Source organism: Mastacembelus armatus, chromosome 1, assembly GCF_900324485.2.
Source record: "Mastacembelus armatus chromosome 1, fMasArm1.2, whole genome shotgun sequence".
Lineage (NCBI taxonomy): Eukaryota > Metazoa > Chordata > Actinopteri > Synbranchiformes > Mastacembelidae > Mastacembelus > Mastacembelus armatus.
The window spans coordinates 13,348,138-13,367,054 of NC_046633.1; the positions used below are offsets into that span (position 1 = coordinate 13,348,138).

The 18,917-nt window shown below is 39.7% G+C and overlaps 1 protein-coding gene and 1 non-coding gene across 2 annotated transcripts; both read right to left on the reverse strand.

Moving 5' to 3' along the window:
- Window positions 1-847: 847 nt before the first annotated feature.
- On the reverse strand, window positions 848-939 carry trnar-ucu (transfer RNA arginine (anticodon UCU)). The gene is given in 2 exon segments: window positions 848-883; window positions 903-939. It is a non-coding gene; the product is annotated as a tRNA-Arg (tRNA).
- Window positions 940-1,955: 1,016 nt separating this feature from the next.
- On the reverse strand, window positions 1,956-18,352 carry patl1 (PAT1 homolog 1, processing body mRNA decay factor). Its single transcript, XM_026303993.1, has 20 exons — window positions 18,256-18,352; window positions 16,203-16,308; window positions 15,369-15,581; window positions 14,448-14,699; window positions 13,313-13,407; window positions 12,090-12,170; window positions 11,269-11,469; window positions 10,739-10,840; window positions 9,481-9,564; window positions 7,723-7,943; window positions 7,364-7,508; window positions 6,093-6,210; window positions 5,897-5,994; window positions 5,320-5,379; window positions 5,082-5,227; window positions 4,257-4,416; window positions 3,378-3,503; window positions 2,881-2,972; window positions 2,608-2,757; window positions 1,956-2,388 (listed from the first exon to the last, which is right to left on the reverse strand). Exons 1-20 carry the CDS (start codon window positions 18,268-18,270, stop codon window positions 2,367-2,369), a joined length of 2,487 nt encoding a protein of 828 aa, XP_026159778.1. The 5' UTR covers window positions 18,271-18,352; the 3' UTR covers window positions 1,956-2,366.
- Window positions 18,353-18,917: the final 565 nt, after the last annotated feature.

Consider the following 18,917-nt stretch of genomic DNA (forward strand, 5'->3'; position numbering starts at 1 on the left):
AAAATACTAATTAGCGCTGCTTTCACACTTTAAGTGTACAAAGCTGCATCAGATTAGACCTGCTACACTAACTTCTAAATGCTTCGCGAATAAATACAAGCACCTTAACTCTTAAGAGCAGAAATAATTGAGACCAAATGATCATCATGTCTTCAGCCAGTGTTACATCTGAAAAAAAAAATTCCATTAAAGTAAATCTAGTCTTGTCTGTTTGTCTGTACAGTCTCTCTGACCGCCTCCATTTTCTCCTATAATCTATTTGGCTGTTTGATGTTGTAGCATGACTGTTCTATTCACTAGTCTGTAGACAAAACAAATGCAAAGATGCCAAATATATAAGGAATTCAAGTATACGTAATTTAAGGGACTAACAAGAAATGGAACAAGCATAACATGAAGTACAAATGGATATCATTAAATCAAACCATTAAACTGATAATTTTTTAAAAAGCAACACAAAAACTTTAATACATGTTAGAAATAATGTGATGTTTGCTTTAACCCGTCTCTTCTCCACTCTATGTGCTCAGCAGTGCCTGTGCACTTTGGTCACAAGGGGGCCTCATCTCAACCACCCACTTTTACAACAGTGGACAGACAATAAAACCAAAAGAAGAAAACATTCAAAGTTATTTTTTCACTCAGGTTTTTTATTGAGTTATGGTTTTTATTTTTTTTCTTTTAAACCCCCAAACTCCAGACAGGAAGTAAAGGATAGGTTAGCTGGGTAAGTAAACAATATTGCAGGAACACAGTAGTGATTTGCTGCAGTTTAGTGTTAAGGTAATAGAGATTTGGTATTTGTGTTCAAATAGCCATTGGCGTGCTTGGACTTCACACAAAAATGCGACTCCGGTGGGACTCGAACCCACAACCTTTGAATCACTTCTGAAGTGCTTCACTAGAAGTCCAATGCGCTATCCATTGCGCCACGGAGCCACCTGTTGAAAGTGATTTGTAAATACAATAATATACATTCTGTATAATATGCCGTTTAGTATTGAATATGTCTGTTGTGTGGCTAATGCCACGGCTTTAGCATAAAAATATCTATCTCTGCCGAGTCAGTCATGAAACGAAAGAAAAAGTCACATCCAGGCGGTGTCCCTGAGCCTGGGTAATGTCCCGTTTAGGTGAGGGAGCCACGCCTGGATATTTGCTGTTTGTCGAACAGGAGAGCTGACGGTAAGACGGTAATGTGAGCAGCGTTGTGTTGTTTATAGCTGAAGCCGCAGACTGAACAGGCGCACACTCTTCTCCTGGTCGGGCCGCTTTCCTCCACCAGTCAAGGTAAAGATTTACGATCACGTCGAGGGCATCGGGATTATGGACGATGAAGTCTTTACAAAACGTGACGGTATTCCGTTTTGGTCCTGAGAAGCTATACGGTGAATCGTTAACCTGTTTGTACCAGCACGATACGCAGACCTGATAAGACTTCCTGTCCCGAGTGGGCTTTTAAAATAAAGGAGCGAGCGCGTGAAAACGAGGAGTCATCATACGATGTCTGTCTTTGTTAATTCAGAGTTGATGCTGAATATTGCCAGACCACTCAAGCGATCTTGTGCCATAGATGAGACAAGACAATTAGTTAGTTTATTAGTCTGAAGAATACAGTAATCATGTAAAAATCTGACCAGGTCATTGATGGCAATAAGATAATACTGATCACTACAATTTTCAATGTTAGAAAATCTACATTTGTGATAGTATTATTGTGTATTTGGGCTAATCTAGTTAAAATGGCCCCATGAGGGTCACCTGATAATTTATCAATGAAAAGAATATCCTTGGTTCTCAGGCTTTTTCTTGTAACTATCTATCATGACTATAATGCTAAATATGTACTCCTCAGTTTTACACATTTTGGTTCTAGCAATATGAGAATGGGCCGAAACGTTCAAAATGTTGAGGTTCTGTAAAAAGAAGGACAAGAAAAGAGCAGAGGCCACATATTTATAATAGAAATACTTTTTAATTTGAAGGTTCATCACAGGCATAATCGTAAACAAGATATTTAAAAATGCAGATTTCATTTTTATTGTCATTCAGCGTGTCCATCTCTCACTCACTGTCACTGTGATTCACTCACACACACACTCAGACTAAACACATAAAAAGTGACAAGCCATTCTGCTGGATTAAAATAATCCATCATGGATTCTCCTCAAGAGTGCACACACACACGCACGCACACACACACACAAGACTAAACACAAACAAAGTGACTAGAGATTCTTCTGGATTAAAATCATCCATCATAAATCGCTTCAAGCACACATACACTCGTCATTTACTCTTCTGACACACACAAAAACAAATGTCTGCATCGACTGGGGACGAGGGTTGTGGTCATGTAGTAACTTCTACCTGGACAAAGCAGAGGTCCTGTCAACAGCAAAAGAACAAAATATTAGAGCGTTTTTTCAAGTTGCTCATAATTTATCTCAGCAGTTTATTCTAACATGATCTAAATATAAGCTAAATACAAAATGTATCCTGAATAAATCCTGTAACCTCATCTTGTTACCACTACAGTCATCAATTGCATTTGGCTTGTCCAACTTAAGTAACGTGTCACTGCGCGTGCGTTTTGATGTAACTCACTGTAGTTTATCCTGTAACAGCTCCAGCCTCTGCCGATCGACGTAGCGTGAGAAAAGAGACAACAGATTGGGAGGGGTGAAGAGGGGAGGGGAGAGCGATGAAGAGGGAACGCTGAGCAGCTCCCTCGTCACTGAAAACACCAGCTCAGTCCTGAACGGGAGAGAGAGGGTCAATGTGGGCTCATGGGGAACAAAACGAACAGAGCAGTTTTGAAATGCACCGTTTTAACAACACAAGTAAGTTGCTTACATCGCTGATACATGAACAGCTTACCATCGATTGTCATCCATGAGTTGACAGTTGGGGTCAGAGCTTTGCATCCTCTCTCCTTCACTCAGGATCAGATACAACAGTGTTACACCAAACTAGATGGAAACAAACGCAGTGGTGTTTATAATACATGTGTTTTTCCAAATTACAGTCATTTCCTAAAACAGCTGGACACCACTAAGCCCTAGAAAACAGTGGACAGACAGTGGACATTTGGATTTTACAAAGACTAAAAACACTACAGTTTGTGCTAATGAACATGCCACTCAGTCCAACAGTGTTGCTCACTGATGCAATTCTAACATTTTTTGGACAACTGTGCAGTTGTATGGTGCAGAGCAACATGAGGTTAGACAATCCTAGTATACCTAGTACAGTGAACTGTAGCAACAACTGTTTAAACCATTCACTATTCCAAGATGGCAAATGGTCTTATACGTCTTTACATTATCATATCATACACGTCTGTTACATTGGTCTGCACGGTTTTCAGTTTGTACCTTATTGTGCAGTACTTTGGCCAGTTGGCCCTCATTGCCTTGAAGCTCCTGAAGCAAGTCTGTAAGCGTGGAGCTCGACAATGACTGGATCACTGCAGAAACTGGCTCCACTAGCCAGCACAGCACCTAAACAAGAGGGGAAAGACATAAGAAAGAAGGCAGCTGCTGGTTAAAGTGCAGGAGTTGTGAACCTTTGCTGTTCCTCCCACTTTTCCACTCAATTTACTTTGAATGAGCTGTGACTGATTTCATTGTGCCATGCACAAATTCCAGATGCATCAAAACAACCCCAGATCAGTGACCGTCTCACTGGGGATGGTGTTCTGGTCTTCGTTGTTCTGTGAACACAGCTAATGTGACAGGACCAAAAAGCTCTCAATTTGTGTCATCTGTTCAAAAGACAGTCTCCCTGAAACCTTGTAGCTTGTCCACATGCATTTTAACAACAAATGCCCCCCCTCCAGTTTTTTAGTTTTCTTCTTTTGAAAGTGGGCTCTTCCTGGGACCTGTTTCTTCCATAGAGTCACTTTCATTCAAAGTGTGCTATGACTGGACAATGCTTGGATGGTTCAAACTCTCATCTGTCAGTTTTCCCCCTTGCAGTCACATCCAGGGAACCTGGTTATGGTTCCATGTGATTTAAACTGCTTAAAGGATGTTTTGACATAACCTAACCAACAAACTAACAGGACAGCTTTAACAGAGACAATAGTAGTGTCCCTAATTTATCAATCTGTCTCACCAGCAGATGTCTATCGTGTATGTTTTCAGAGCATTTATTGGAATATCTTACATGTATAGATACTACTTGGACACCACCCTTAGAACACATAGCCTGGATTTTGGGGTAAAAACGATGTCTCATCTTAAAATGATTACCTGGTCCTGTTTGTCCTTCTTGGCCAGGGCAGGTAAGTTGCGAGCAATAGCCATGACAATGGCGGCAGCCTGGGGTGCAGGCAGGAAGGGGAGGAGCCTGGAGATGAGCCTCTTGCCCTTCCTCACTGACATGATCATCACACACTGCTCATCACTGATTCTTAACAGGAGGAAGAAAAGAATTAATGTGTGTACATGGATGTATCTTAGGTTTTCTAATAATGTGATTCCCTTATGCTTCAACTGCATAAGAATGAGGACTGCCAAATGGAGTTTATGTAATTCCTAAGGTCTATACACACCAGGGATAATACCAAAAAAAAAAAAAAAAACAGCACAAAAAAAATTAATTAATTGCACCACAGATATTTACACTTTTCTGGATGTCTGTGGGACAGTTTCAGAAGATGTTGCTGCTGCTGATACCACACTTGAAGCAGAGGCACAATTTCAGGGAGCTCATCAACCCAGAACAGTGCCTAGTCATGTGTCTGAGGTAAAAAGACCTCTAGAGCTGTATTAGCTGAAACAAAGTTAATCAGACGGTCCGCCATGGTGAATGTTTTTAAGTGACATTACAACAAGCTGCACTGTGATTGATCAGAGATGATCCCATCACTGGCAAGAAGTTGGTAAAATCAACCTGGAGGTGAAAAAAAAAAAATGCTGCTCTTCACACAGTGAAATTCCGTCTTTAATGTGAAATGGTCTATTGGCAGGTTACTAGTCTGAAAAACATTACTGACGCATGAAACATCACTTGGGAAATTTGCCTGTGATGTCTAAAGAACTTTATTCAACCACTCATCTATTCTTCCCTCCTACCTGTCATCCCATTCCTTCTCACGCAGAGGGCTGCACAGCTGCATGGTGTTGGTTTTATGCTGCTCCAGCAGAGCCTCTCTGTCTTCCTCTGGTGTCAGGACATAACGTTTCTCAAAGTCTTGTACTTCTAGCAGCAAACTGTACATCTGGAGGACAGGGATGTAAGGACAGAGAAAAGAGTCACAGATGTATTTAAGGAGTGTTTCCTGTGTTTTGACTGAAGCCATGCTGGTCATACCTTCTCCACAGTGTAGAGAATCTGACGCCTCTTATTCCAAACCTGCTTCTCTCGTTTCTCCTGGAGGTAGACACAAAAAGACAGACAAGCAGAGAGGACTTCAAAACTGATGAGAAGACAAATTAGCTAAAGAGCAGGTAAAGAATGAATAAACAAGAGCACTATACACTACACTACTGTTTTCAAACTTTCAGCAGTTCTGCTGATGCTGGTGAGCACCCATATGTGAACTGGAAAAGAAAAGCCCTACAGAATACCATGATATTGACCACGTGTGAGCTAACAACTAGGCCTTTTTGTCCAGTAAATGATAAGATGTATGTGCAACAGAGGATTTCAGAAACTTTCTAACCATTCTCATCTACCTCTAGAGATCTGCAGTGTGGTTAATGTAGTCTGCTGTTTCTGCAAAACAGCTTCAGGAAGTGTTCTGTTGGAATCCATCCTACCTCCAGTGGTTGCCAATTTAAGCCTCTTTGCTTCATTGGACAGAACTGCCAGATTAAAATGACTTTCTAGATAGGCTTTGACAACATTGACCTCTGATGAAATGAAGAAAAGCAACATTCAAACAGACCTCATCATCTGTGCGAGTCGTCACCACAGCATCAATCATCTTGCGGGGGTTGTTGACGCTGGAGACTGTCAGTTTACCCAGAGAGCCAGCAAACTGAACTGTTGTCAAACATAAGTCAACATCCTGTAGACTCCAACACCATATGTGTCACATACTGAAGAGAACAGACAATCTGCTGTATTCTGTTGTGATTTACCTGGTCTGTAGGTGTGTTCGACCTTAGCAACCTGTGGAGTGATGAGTTTGGTGGTGTGTTCCTTCTTGCTGCTGTCTCTCTCTCTCTCCTGACGCTTCTCCATCTTTTCATAGTAGTTCTACATATGGAGACAGATACACAGACACACACACACACACACGTTATTCTCAAATAACTTTTAGCCTAAATGAGTAATTTTCCCTTTGATCAAATTCAATTAGCATAGACTGATTATTTTGAGTGAAATCTGTATAAAAATACCAATGACAGTGAAAATATGGTTTAGAAATTTGTCAGCCTGTTTCTGATCTGCATTTTTCATACAGCAAGACCCTGATACAACCATCAGGGTCTTAGGGAATCTATACAAATCTATATCAAAACCACCAAAGTCATGTGCTTTTCATGTGTTGTGCCCGATGGGCAATGTTAGCATCCTGACACCACAGCTCAGACTATAGCATTATTTAAGATGAGAAACTTTATTAATCCTTAAAAGGAAATTCAGGTATAAGATCGAATAAGATGACCATTTATTAGTTCCACACAATTCCCACATTCAAGAAATTCCAAAATGCTACAGCAGCAATACTGTAAAACAAATACCTGTATTTACAAAAGGTAGAATACAATTAAATATCATCACCCTGTTAAAATAATGGCCTAAATCATATTATCAAGTTTTTCAAAAAACTGAATCAGATATACTGTATATTATATTTATTATTCATTTCACACAAAAAGGTTAAATGCTAACTAAAAGGGGTAAATAACTATGCAACATTTATAGCCTAGCCTATATTACAGTGAATCTTGTCAATGGAGTCTGGGTTCTGTATTATGGCAATAACTTCACTAGCTAGGAGGAATTTCTTTTTGAAGCGGCTGCAATCTTGAAAAGCTTATAAAGTTGCCTAAGTCACTCTGTCTTGTGACTTGGGCAAATTGAAACTGACATAGGCAATTATATTATGGGATTAGAATTGCATGATCTGTTCAACTGAGGATTTAGGCAATTTTACAAGAGGTGGCGAGCATCATGAAGATCTCACTTTGTCCAAAAATGACATAGGCCATTATTTTAAGGTGACGATATAATAAAAATATAATAGAATACATCAAGCGCAATAACAAAAAAAAAAAAACAAACAAAAAAAAACAAACACACACACACAAAAAAACAACTAAAATAGGGCAAACCATTAAAAAGCCATATAATCTCAGCTCAATACATGAGCACAGCGGATGTGATAACTCTATCAAAAACCGACCTGATAGTAGTAGTCATCCAGGTAAGGGTCAGTACTTTGGAGCTGCATCATTTGGATCTTGGTTACCCATTCCTTCTCCTTCTGGGTCATCAGGTTGCTATAGGGGTCTCTGCTGCGCCGGTCCCCTCCAGTCCTGCTACGGTCCCTACAGGGATGTAAAGAGAGAGGAAAAAAGAAAACTAAAAGAGGGCATGATCCAGTGGTCCTTTTTGAACATCTTAGGTTTTGTGCTACAGGTGTGACCGACCAGCATTAAAGTGCTGTAAGTTTTAGTTCTTTGATTAAATACAAATTTAATTCTAAATTTAAATAATAATAGCATGAAGTCAGTCAAATATGTATTGTGCACGTGCGCTTACCCTCCTCGGCTCTGCATGCGCTGGGTGAGCATACGGCGGTGCTGGGGGTGGAGGTGGGTGGTATTGTGTCGGATGGGTGGTGTGTGGTTGGGGGGACCATGAGGCGGTGGCGGGCCCATACGATGACCATGTGGAGGAGGAGGGCCCCCAAAGAATGGCCTGAAACCTCCACCACCTGGTAACAAAGCAGGTGCTGGACCACTGCGGGGAAAACCTGCCACCTGGAGAGAGAAAGACAGAGGCAGGCAAGGAGTGTGTGGGAATTAAAAGGTGAACTAAGAAGCTGCCATCCATATTATTCTTATGAGAAGCAGTTTCTTGAATTGCAAGAGAGAGCAGAGTTCCCAGGTTTGCATAAAGAGAACAAACTATCAGCTTAATAGCCAAGATAGCATTTGTACAATGTTTTCTACTCTTTCTAGTAGGGCTGGACCATTGATGGTGTATAGGGGGTGGACCTATATAATGAGACGTCACCCATAACATTGCGCACCGCGTGAACGAAGCCAAGTCAGTTGCCATTTTTGGCCATTATGGATGCCACCATGTTGCTTTGCAGAAGTACCATATTTGGACAATAGAATATTCCCATGGCGGCCACTGGGCCAATCAGCAGCAACCTTGTTGAATGTACACGCCCCCTGTAGAGCACGGCAGATCCATTCCTACCATGGAGCGGTGGATAGCCTAAACCCATAATGTGAATGGGTAAAGCAACCTGTTTATCATCCCCACGTGGGGGTGGAACAAGGCAACATGGATTATCTTGTATTACAGAGAAAATACACATAAAAAAAATTAGGAATATTAAGAGTGTGTTCAAACAAAGATGAGAAAGCCACAATTACTGTGGCAACAATAGTGACATAGTAATCAGCGCTGATTTTTCAGTGGAAGTCAAAGGGAGCCAGAGTTTGTTGGAGTCCAGGGCTACTTCCTATATGGCTTCAAACCCAGAAACGGGCTTGCTATGTCCACCCCTTCTACAGTCATTGGGCTGGACATCTCTGGTGTGAGGCTGAAACAATACAGATCTCTGTATACTGTCAGCAATCTGATAGATTAAAGATACATCAGCAGCAACTACCAGTGCACTACAATATAATTCATATCTCAATTACAATGCAATGTGATTAAACACACTCTGATTCACCGCAGTCCAATGTGATACAATGCAAAGGCCTGATACTGTACAATCCAATGAGTTTGATTATTTACCAATCAATTCAAATTAAGACCGTTCACAAACTGGACTTTATTCATACGTCCTGTACCACTGTCCACTGTTAAAACATTGCAGTATCACATTTTTGGATCTGTTGCTTTGGTAAATAAATGCATAAATCATTTAATAACCAAACAGACCAATGCAAACATGTAAGAACTGGTGAATCACGATTTATTTCCAAAATAAATCCATTCACAGGTGCTCTACCGATGCACTTGCATCATGCCCACACAAATTGCTTAATCTAACACTGACCCAAAATGTCTCGAACAAACACAAAATGTAAAACTGACTGGTAAGTCAAGGTACTCCAGTTGTTTAAAAAAAAAAAAAAAAATTCAGCTTAATTTCCAGTGCTGTATTTGTTTTGTGAATTATTTCAAATAATTTACAATTATTTTAGTCTTGCGTATTAATTTCTCAAGATGAATTAGTAATTGTTTTATTCACAAGGTAGTAGATGTTACAAGAACCCTACCAATCTAAAATGACAGTGTGCTGTGTGTGCACGCTGTGTGTGGAGTGCTAACCTGAGAGTTGAGCATCTGAGCCCGCTGAATCTGAGAGAGAACTGGAACTCCAGGACGAAACGGACCACGACACAGTGGAGCATTCTGAACACAAAAAACACGAAACATCACCAACATCATGAAAATGAAGGTTGGTTGGTTTTTCTCATATCCACTCCTTATTTAAAGAAAACATTCAACCTTTTGGAAAATACTTATTTGTTCACAGAAACTTACCTGGGAATACTGATGCCTCTCATGTCTGTACACTAAATATGGAACTACCAGCAGCTACCAGCTATTGTAACTTAGCATAATAGCTGGAAATGGACAAATAGCTACACTGGCCTTTTCTAAAAGGTAAAAGTGTGTAAAAGTAAAATAACCTCATTGACATGAAGGCTTCGCCCATAATATCATACGTGTGATTTACATTCCCAGAACAGTGAGGCTAATTCCTTTATTTTTGTAGATTTGATTACAGCTTTTTGCTGTAGACTGAAAACATTTGTGTTTGACATCAAAAGATGAATATGAGACAAAAGATCTGACCAAGAGATCAGCATGCGGGGGGAACTGAGGTTCTCTAAACCCTATGGAGTCTGCATTTTACCTGCTAAAGAGGAGACTGAAGGGAGTAACACCCCCAAAACAAACAATAACTGAAAGAGGCTGTAGCGAAAGCCTAGAAAAGCATCACAAAAGAAGAATGCAAAAGTCTGGTGATGTCCATGGGTCACAGGCTTGATGCAAGCAAAAGATTTCCAACTAAATCTCAAGTCTTATTCACTTTAATCTATTTTAAGTCTATGTGTTCCAATACTTTTGCTCACCTAAAAATGTCATGTTCCATTACAAATAATCTAATCTTCTAGGCTGAGTATCAGATCCATATGTAAATACCAGGAAATAAAAGCTGAAATGTTGATCTCTTGTCTCATTTTGATGTGAAACCCAAACGTTTTCAGTCTACAGCAAAAATAAAGGAATTGGCCTCACTGTTCCAACACGTATGGAGGGGAGTGTATATCAGAGACAAAATACTTTAGTAGAGGATTTTGGGTGTAAAACAGCAGCAAATCAGGACATCTAGTGCCAAAAATACAAAATCAATCACAGACAAAATCTGCACACCTAATGTTCAAGCTGTTCCTGATCTAGTTCAAAAGGGAATAGAGAAACACTCATTTGTTAACCTATGTTGTACCATAAAACGTAAAAAAGAGCTCCTAGGATAGCTGAATAACTGAGGAGAGGATGGTCGAAAGGAAGCACTCACAGCTATATTGAGGAGTGTGTTGGGTGACAGACGCTCAGGGAAAGGAGAATGGTATCTGTGCTGGACTGGGGCTCTCACATGAACCGCTGTAGGATGGTGGATCTACACAGACACAGATGTGCACACAGAGAAAAGCTGACTACATGTTAAGCAATATCACAACAAGAGGCTTCAGGGTAGTTACTGCAACTACTGAGAGCACCAAAAACACTATGATGGGGCTACCAACACCACATACTGTATTATTTTCTAACTTTCAAAAGGAATATCATTGCTGTAACTACAAAGTTTGTTAAGCCCCAAGTAAAAGCTTGAAAAATATCTTGCGTTAGGACTTCTAGTGGTAAAAGTACCACTATGGTAGGAACTATATTAATGACATTTGAAAATTTTTCACCAATATCTTTAGATATTTCAGATTGACATTCAACAATATACATCAGATTTGCAGTTCATTTTCTCCTTATAAACGGTGAAAAGGGAATGACAGAGGACACAATGTAGAGTGAGATCCACAGTTTGCTCCTCACCTGATGATTCAGAGCATGACTCATCGGCTGTTTGGGAGGGGTCCCAATGGGCACGACCCTAACTGGAGGGGAGCCAATGACAGGGGAAGAAGAGCGTGGAGGTGGAACCCGCTCTGACAAATCCCGGCCTTCATCGTTTCTACCCTGAGGAGGTCGTTTAGGAAGGCCCACCTCTTTAATTATAGACATTAGCGGACTATCCTGAAGAGCAAAAACACGGTAAATAAAGTAAGAAAAATACAGATGTCCAAACTTAACAGCTTGGTTAAGTCATTACCACACTACCATAGTCCACCATACAGAATTTGGAGAAATGTCTTTGTTGTGTCCTTACAGTAATAGACACCATACTTTAGATACAGTGCAAGAGAATATTATAGTAATATCTGTGTACTTTTAAGTTTGTTTCTCTTGTATATCTGTTCATACAAATGCCTGTTTAGTGAGGACAGATATACAGTGACTGAGTAGCAATAGTCTTTATAAAAAAAAAAATAATAATAATAATAATAATAATAATAATAATATACTGAGTCTTCATGCTGAATTATTTCGGTTATTGTCTCTATCTGCAATATCTTATGCTAACTGGTATATGGATTTGGACTGTTGCCATTATGCAATGCAGAAGTGAGTGGCTAAAACGCAAAATTAAAGGTAAACACTGTCTATTGGTTAAATGTCTTGTTATGGCCATTTTAACCTATTTTTAGTTATGCCCTGTAAAGTCTATTGCCTGACAAGATTGCCATGATCATACATGCAGAGGAAAAGCTGAAACTGGATACAGATGTCTAGTGTGACGAGTGAGTGTCCCTTACCTCCATGTGTGTAACCAGTCCTGGGGTAACACTGACTGGCCCAAAACCCATGCTGTTCTCCCAGATGCTGTTAGGGTTCATCTAAGAGAAAAAAAATGATGGAAATCAAATTTAAAATAAAATGACTTTACCCTAATGAAGTTATATAAATGTTACTGCAGTACCATTTATACAAAATCTAATTTCTTGTTTTAATGTCATTAAAATAAGTCCAAGTGGATTTCCAGACGGGAAAAATCATGGCATATTCTTGCGAAAGATGAAAAACTGCTCATTACCAAATTGTCGCATACCCTTAAAGAGCGTATGACAGGTTGAAGTACTCATTTCATCAGAGCATAGGAGAAATTGTACTTATGATTTTGGTAAAAAAAGTAATTTAATATTCACTGGACTGGCAGAAGATGTTTTTCTGAAAAATTTTACTTCCACATCAGAAAACCATGATGTAACATGAGGTAAACAAGCTAGCATCTGAACAATCATAGACAACAGACCATGAAACCGATGAACTTGAAAATGTCTTTTCACAAATATACAACAGACCACAACCATATAACCACATCCAGCCAAGAATAAGAAAGAACAGGCACAGGAGAGAAATCAAACAGTGGTGGCAGGACAATTGAGTGAAGAACAGGTCAGATGTCTTGGTGAGTTAGCCAATAGCTAATAGTTTGGTCTGGTCGAACAAATAATAAAATTATAGTCTGAAAAGTTTGAGGCATCCCGCAAGTAATGGTATTAAGCATAATAGAAAAATTACAAAAAAGCAACCAAAAAAAAAAAAACACCAGAAAATTGCAAATAGTAAAACGCAACCGCTCAATAACCACTACCAGCAATTATTAGCCAAGTTCAAGTTCCCCTTCTGCCTAGTTCATGTGGTGCAGTCTTGGAAAAGACGATTCAAACTGACATTCTTTTTTCATAATTTCTGCCAGTTTGCCATGTAAAACTAAAATGTATTTTCAAGGCAAATTAATTATGAATTTTAAAAAAAATTAACACTTGTCATATGTTCTTTAAAGTTGTGTATTATAAATGCCTCAAAACATTTAACATATAAGCTTCTTATAAGCAAGCTTCTTCTGTCAACTGTGTAACAGCATTACTTGACATGTAATAAATAGAAGGTGATGTTTACAAACCTTTAAAGTCACAGATATACACGACAGTATACAAAAACAGCCAGAATAAAAAAAATTTTAAAATAAAACAACCTGGCCCATAGGAGCTGTCCTTCTGCGTAACAGGTGCTGCTGCTGCTGCTGCTGGTAGCTGAGCATAGATGAGGGAGTCGGGCCCGGAGGAAGGCCTGGAGTAGTGCAAAGTAGAGCAGAAAACAGCAGATCTCATGAAAACAGGGAAAATGCATAAACCACGTTGTCACAAAGTAGCTGAAAATCAGCTATTGTTACTGAAGTATATCTCCCCAAGGTTTTTCCTCATTAAACAAACTTCACTTGCTAAATCTGGTTTGTGCATTTCAAATCAAATCACTCCATAGCAAAGTAAAACCAATGACAACAAAACGACCAAACAGTGAACAGCAAACTCCACCAAAGGTTACTCAGAATATAGGTTCATGGTTGAACAGGCAGACCACAGAGCTGAAACAGAGGGGGAGTGGCCTAAGGACAGCAGAGTCCTTGGATGGGAATATTTTGGGTTCAGCTGTAATTACACAGGTGAGTCAGTCAACACGAGGAAGGACATTAACATTTATTTTCTTCCTATCTTGCATGATACATTCTCAACCATAAGAAAGTCTGTGCTAGTCTCTTTTTATTTTTTACACTGGATGTTGAAGTATTTGTGTACAAATAGTACAACAAAGTTCTGTGACACACAGAAGCTTCAAGTATTCCTTTCTTGACATAAACTGGAATCTGAAATGAACATGAATTTATTACAACAGGGTAGGGCCGGGTTATAAACCAATTTTATCGATTAACTCAAATGTATAGTTTACATCGACTCCGTTTTCTCTTTAACATCTGCCGACGCTCCCCTCTGGGCTCAGCCCCTCCCCCTGCACGTTTGCCATATTAGCGATACACAAACAACATGTCAGCAAGCAGGGAAAAACTCGTTCCCAAGAAAGGCACAGTGTCGTCCGTAAATTGGAATAGGTTTGGTTTTGCGGCATCAGACGCAGAACAAACAACACCCTGCTGCAAAGTGTGTTTGAAGTCTGTTGGAATTACCAGAAGGTAGAAATGACTCGCTCTATGGTTATTTATGGTATTTGATATTAGACAGCACTGTACTCTACTATAATGACATACATCAATGACAATGACGAAATCCATTTATTTATTAAAAACCCAACGATACACCATACACACACTTCACCTGAAGTGGAGCGCACAGGAGGCAGCTGTTGCTGGGGTTCCTGGTTTGACTGAGTAGGATGTGGGATGGAAGAGGGCTGGGGCTGGACTCTGGATCGATCCAGCTGCTGAGTAGACAGGCTGGATCCTGAGGAACTGGGGGATGGACCTGGCCTCTCAGCTGCACCAACCCCAGCAACGGCTGGGTCAGCCTCCAGGATGAACCTGGCCAGGGACTCAGCCAGTTCACCATCCCCTCCTCGATCTTCCACATCTGAAATCACATTTATATCTTTGGATTTAATAATAGGTATATTATTGACCTAAATATATAACTAAAACAACCAGTGAAGAAAAAAAAAAAATCTATGGGCAGCAATTCTGCCGAGTATCTTGGCCTATTGCTAACCCTACTTTTAATCTCATACCATTTTAATAAATTAATGTGGATGATCCCCCTTCTATGCTCCACGACAGCATAAACAGTATTTATAATGGACGGTTGGAATATAGATCATACTAAAAGCTGAAAATGACCACAAAAATACAGAACACTGCAAACCATCCCTACAGCTAATCCAGGTAAATCCAGGGTCACAAGGGGGCTGGAGCCAATCCCAGCTGACAATGGGTGAGAGGGGGTACACCCTGGACAGATCACCAGTCTATCACAGAACTAATACACACAGGGACATACAAACACTCACATTCCCACCTACGGACGCTTAACCCTAAACTGCATGTCTTTAGACTGTGGGAGGAAAGCAGAAACAGGGAGAACATGCAAACTCCACACAGAACTGCCTCAGGTTTTAACAGGATTCAAACCCCAAACCTTCTTGCTGTGAGGTGACAGTGTACAATACTGTCTAATAAAACAATCTCTCAGAGAAATTAACAGGGTTCTTTTAGTCAACTCAGTCTTTTTCACTACATGACTCACCAGGAGGAGGCAGTCCAGAAGAAGATGAGGAAAAGTTGATTGAACTGAGCAAACATGGTAGGGGGACATGGCCCGCAGAGGAAGGGAGACAGGTTGAGGAAGAGTCCTCATTAGCTCCCAAATCTGATTCTCCTCCCATCCCTAGCCCCACTCCTAACCCATCCCGCTCATCAAGCTCAGCGAGGCGTTTGTGCTCCTCCTGCCAGTCGTCATCTAGAAAAGAGAAGCCAGAACAATGTAATTTTTTATATGACAGCCATTCAGTTAATCTCTGCTGAAATCTCAGACATATTCTACAGACAGATTCCTTTTTATGGCTTAGACCATAAAAACTTTGATAAATTGTATAAAAGGTATTTTCACCTACAGACAAGACACAATTGTCTTCATCATCAATGATGGAGACACTGACTTATTTACATTTCCTGGAATCACAGTTTGTGTCATCTCGTCAATAGGTAGGGTTATGTATTTTGTGCATTTTTGGAATTACATATTGGTTATTGATTATTTTAATGGTTGTAGTTGGTGGAGGAACCATGCCATTTTGACATTTTTGGGTGAAAAAAAATCCTATAACTCATCAACTACACTGTTTATGCTGACTGGACATTTTTGAAATTGGAAAATCTGTTCTGTTTAGAAGTATTTAATTTTATTTTTTTTAATAAAGTAAGAGTATGCATTCTGTCATTCGACCTTCTTCAAACTAAAACTTAAAACACCTCACAGTGTGACTAATTAAAAATGAGCACTGACGCATTAATTTCACATGCCCTCAAGTATAGTAGCTTAGTGTAAACATGTTTCAAATAAATTTTATGCCCAACTCACTGATGGCCCCAGCTCCAAAGGTGTCATCATTGAACTGATCAATTTCATCTTCCTCTTCTACCAATCCCTCGTCTTCCTCCTCCAACGTGAAGTCTTCATCCAGGGACTGCAAAGGCAGCCAGAATCGATTGAGTGGAAGTTAGGAAGGAGGCAAGACATGCAGATGTGGTGAAAAAGTGGAGATAAGCAAATTATTGTACAAATGAACTTGGTTTCAAAGCTGAATTCCACTGCTCCGTTGTGGGAAATATTTGGTCTTAAGCCTAACGAGAGTGGAGAACAAGCCAAAATGTGGATATTGTTTATAAACAGTGGCAACATAAGTGGCAATACAACTAACCTAAAGGTTCATCTAAAACATAATCATCCTGTCCTGTTTTTAGAGCCTGGAGCAAAAACCACAGCTGGAGAGGGAGATGGACCTTCCCAGTAGTTGACTATTACAGGTACCTATGCCCAACAGTATGCAAATATAAATGGCACATGCTCCCCGATAACATAACTCACTATATAGTCAAATAATCAGTGACCAATAAAATAAAACGGTCTTAAAATGTCAATTTTATCATCTATCGAAATAATTTCTGGGACAATATATCGTCCATCGTCCAAAGTAGATATCATGAATGGCCTACATGTAAATCTGTGATAACTGCAAATACAACAAAAACATCAACAGAAAACATGCGCTACGAGTTCAAGGTTTGGACACAATTTCTCATCCAATTCAAAGGGAATGCACGTGCAAATGGGTGATTGGTAGTGGACATTCTTCAGCTGAGATACAATATCAATCGTCATGCTTAGCATGTCCCAGTAAGATATTTGAGGCATATTTGCTTTTTCTGCAACCAAATATCAAAATATCTGCTGTGCAAAAGGTTTAATGTCTTCCAAGAAACATGCTCAGTGCTTCCCAACTTCACAAACTGAACAGTGGATGTTCTCTGAATGTGCAAAGGTTACTGATATCAACTTTGATCTTATATTTCGAAGCAATTTCTCATAAAATTATTATAAAAATCTTTATGTAACTTAACCACTATGACGAACTGCCAGGACACTTTATGAACGATGCCTTTTTTATCTGCACACATCATCAGTAACCTTAGAAAACCTAGACTTAAGGCACGTTAACTGATGAGTTAGTTATCTCATAGATGATGTAAGTTATCTCATAGGTGATGTAACTGTATATTAGCTATTTGCCAACGTGGGTCCTATTTATAACCTTTCTTTAAGGTTTATTCAAATGTGAACGGCCAGCTAAGCTCTTAAACGTGCTTTCACTGCAAAATTGCACTGTACATTATTTTTTAACGTACTTGCTAAATTAATTTTAAAAGATGAAAATTGAGTTGAAGAAAAACTTAACACTGGTCTAATAATCATTGATAAGTTAACGTTTTTTCCTTCTCTCTCTTCCCTTTTGCCATTACTTTAACACAGTAGCCAGTTAGCCTTAACATACTAGTTGGCTAAATCCGAGATGACCGAGCATGGTATCTCGAGAAAAATATCATAGCAGAGTAAACGAACTCGAGAAATAAACATTCGACTAACACTGAATGTTCCACTTACTAGGTTCCCTCTAAAACAACTAAGTGAATAAAATGCAACGCAGGACTAACGTTACTTTTCCACGACCCTCACTGTGCCGAAAGAATCTGTTAGCCATATTGCTAGTGCTGACGTTACATCACGCAGATCCCACATCGTTGGAAAACTGTTGCCCTGAAACTAACAGACACCGACAGGGCTCAGCAAATATACAGCACCGACTGGCCTTTTATAACTGAGATTAATGTGAAATATTGAGTTCAGCCTTGTCACCACTGCAGGGGAGCGCTCACATTCCCTCCTGCTCATGTCACCAGGCTATGGGGCTGCTTCGAAGGCCGCCAACCGCATTGCATTTAGCAGTCGCGTAAACAATAGACAGCAGTCAGAAGATAAATCACACACAGTGTGTAACTACTACTAGCTCTGTGTAAAATAACCCAACATGACTTTTAGGAAAGGGGTTCAAAGGTTTTCGGGGCACGATACTCACGTGAAATCGAAACATCTATGTTTAGGCTTTCAGGAAAAGAAATGCATCGACAGCCAGGCGGCGCGCAAGTGACGCAGAAAGCACGTCCACTTCAACGTGCCCTACGAACCGACGTGAACGAGCACGCATTTAGGCACAGACTGGAGTCCCTAGGGTGCTGTTTCCATCTTGCAGATGTCGTTAGAACTCAAAAATGAGGAATACGTGAAAAAAAAAAAAAAAATAGATCACAGTATCTTCTTCTTGTTCTTTATATGGTGGTCCTTTCCATTTTTGATTTCTGCTGAATCTGTAGCCTTTCATAAAATTCACAATTATAGAGCCTAACTATAATGATTTCCATGTATTTCATGTTTGTTTGTCACGGCCATGGATTTCCATGTTGTTTTTTTGTAGGCTGAATGCATGTAGAAATGTCTTTCTTTTTAAGATATATATCTGTTGTCACAATTTGGTATTGTTCTATTTTAAGAAAATTACTTGATATTAAAGGTTAAACTTTTTTAGGCCAAGAGGTGTCACGTAACCTCATCTGCCAGGTTTGTGCGAAACTTCCCATGATAATGACATGACCAACCTGCATGTGTATGCTAATTTTGTATTCGTATTTGTATTCATTGTGTAGTTTGCATACATATATGTATACATATCTGTTCACCAGC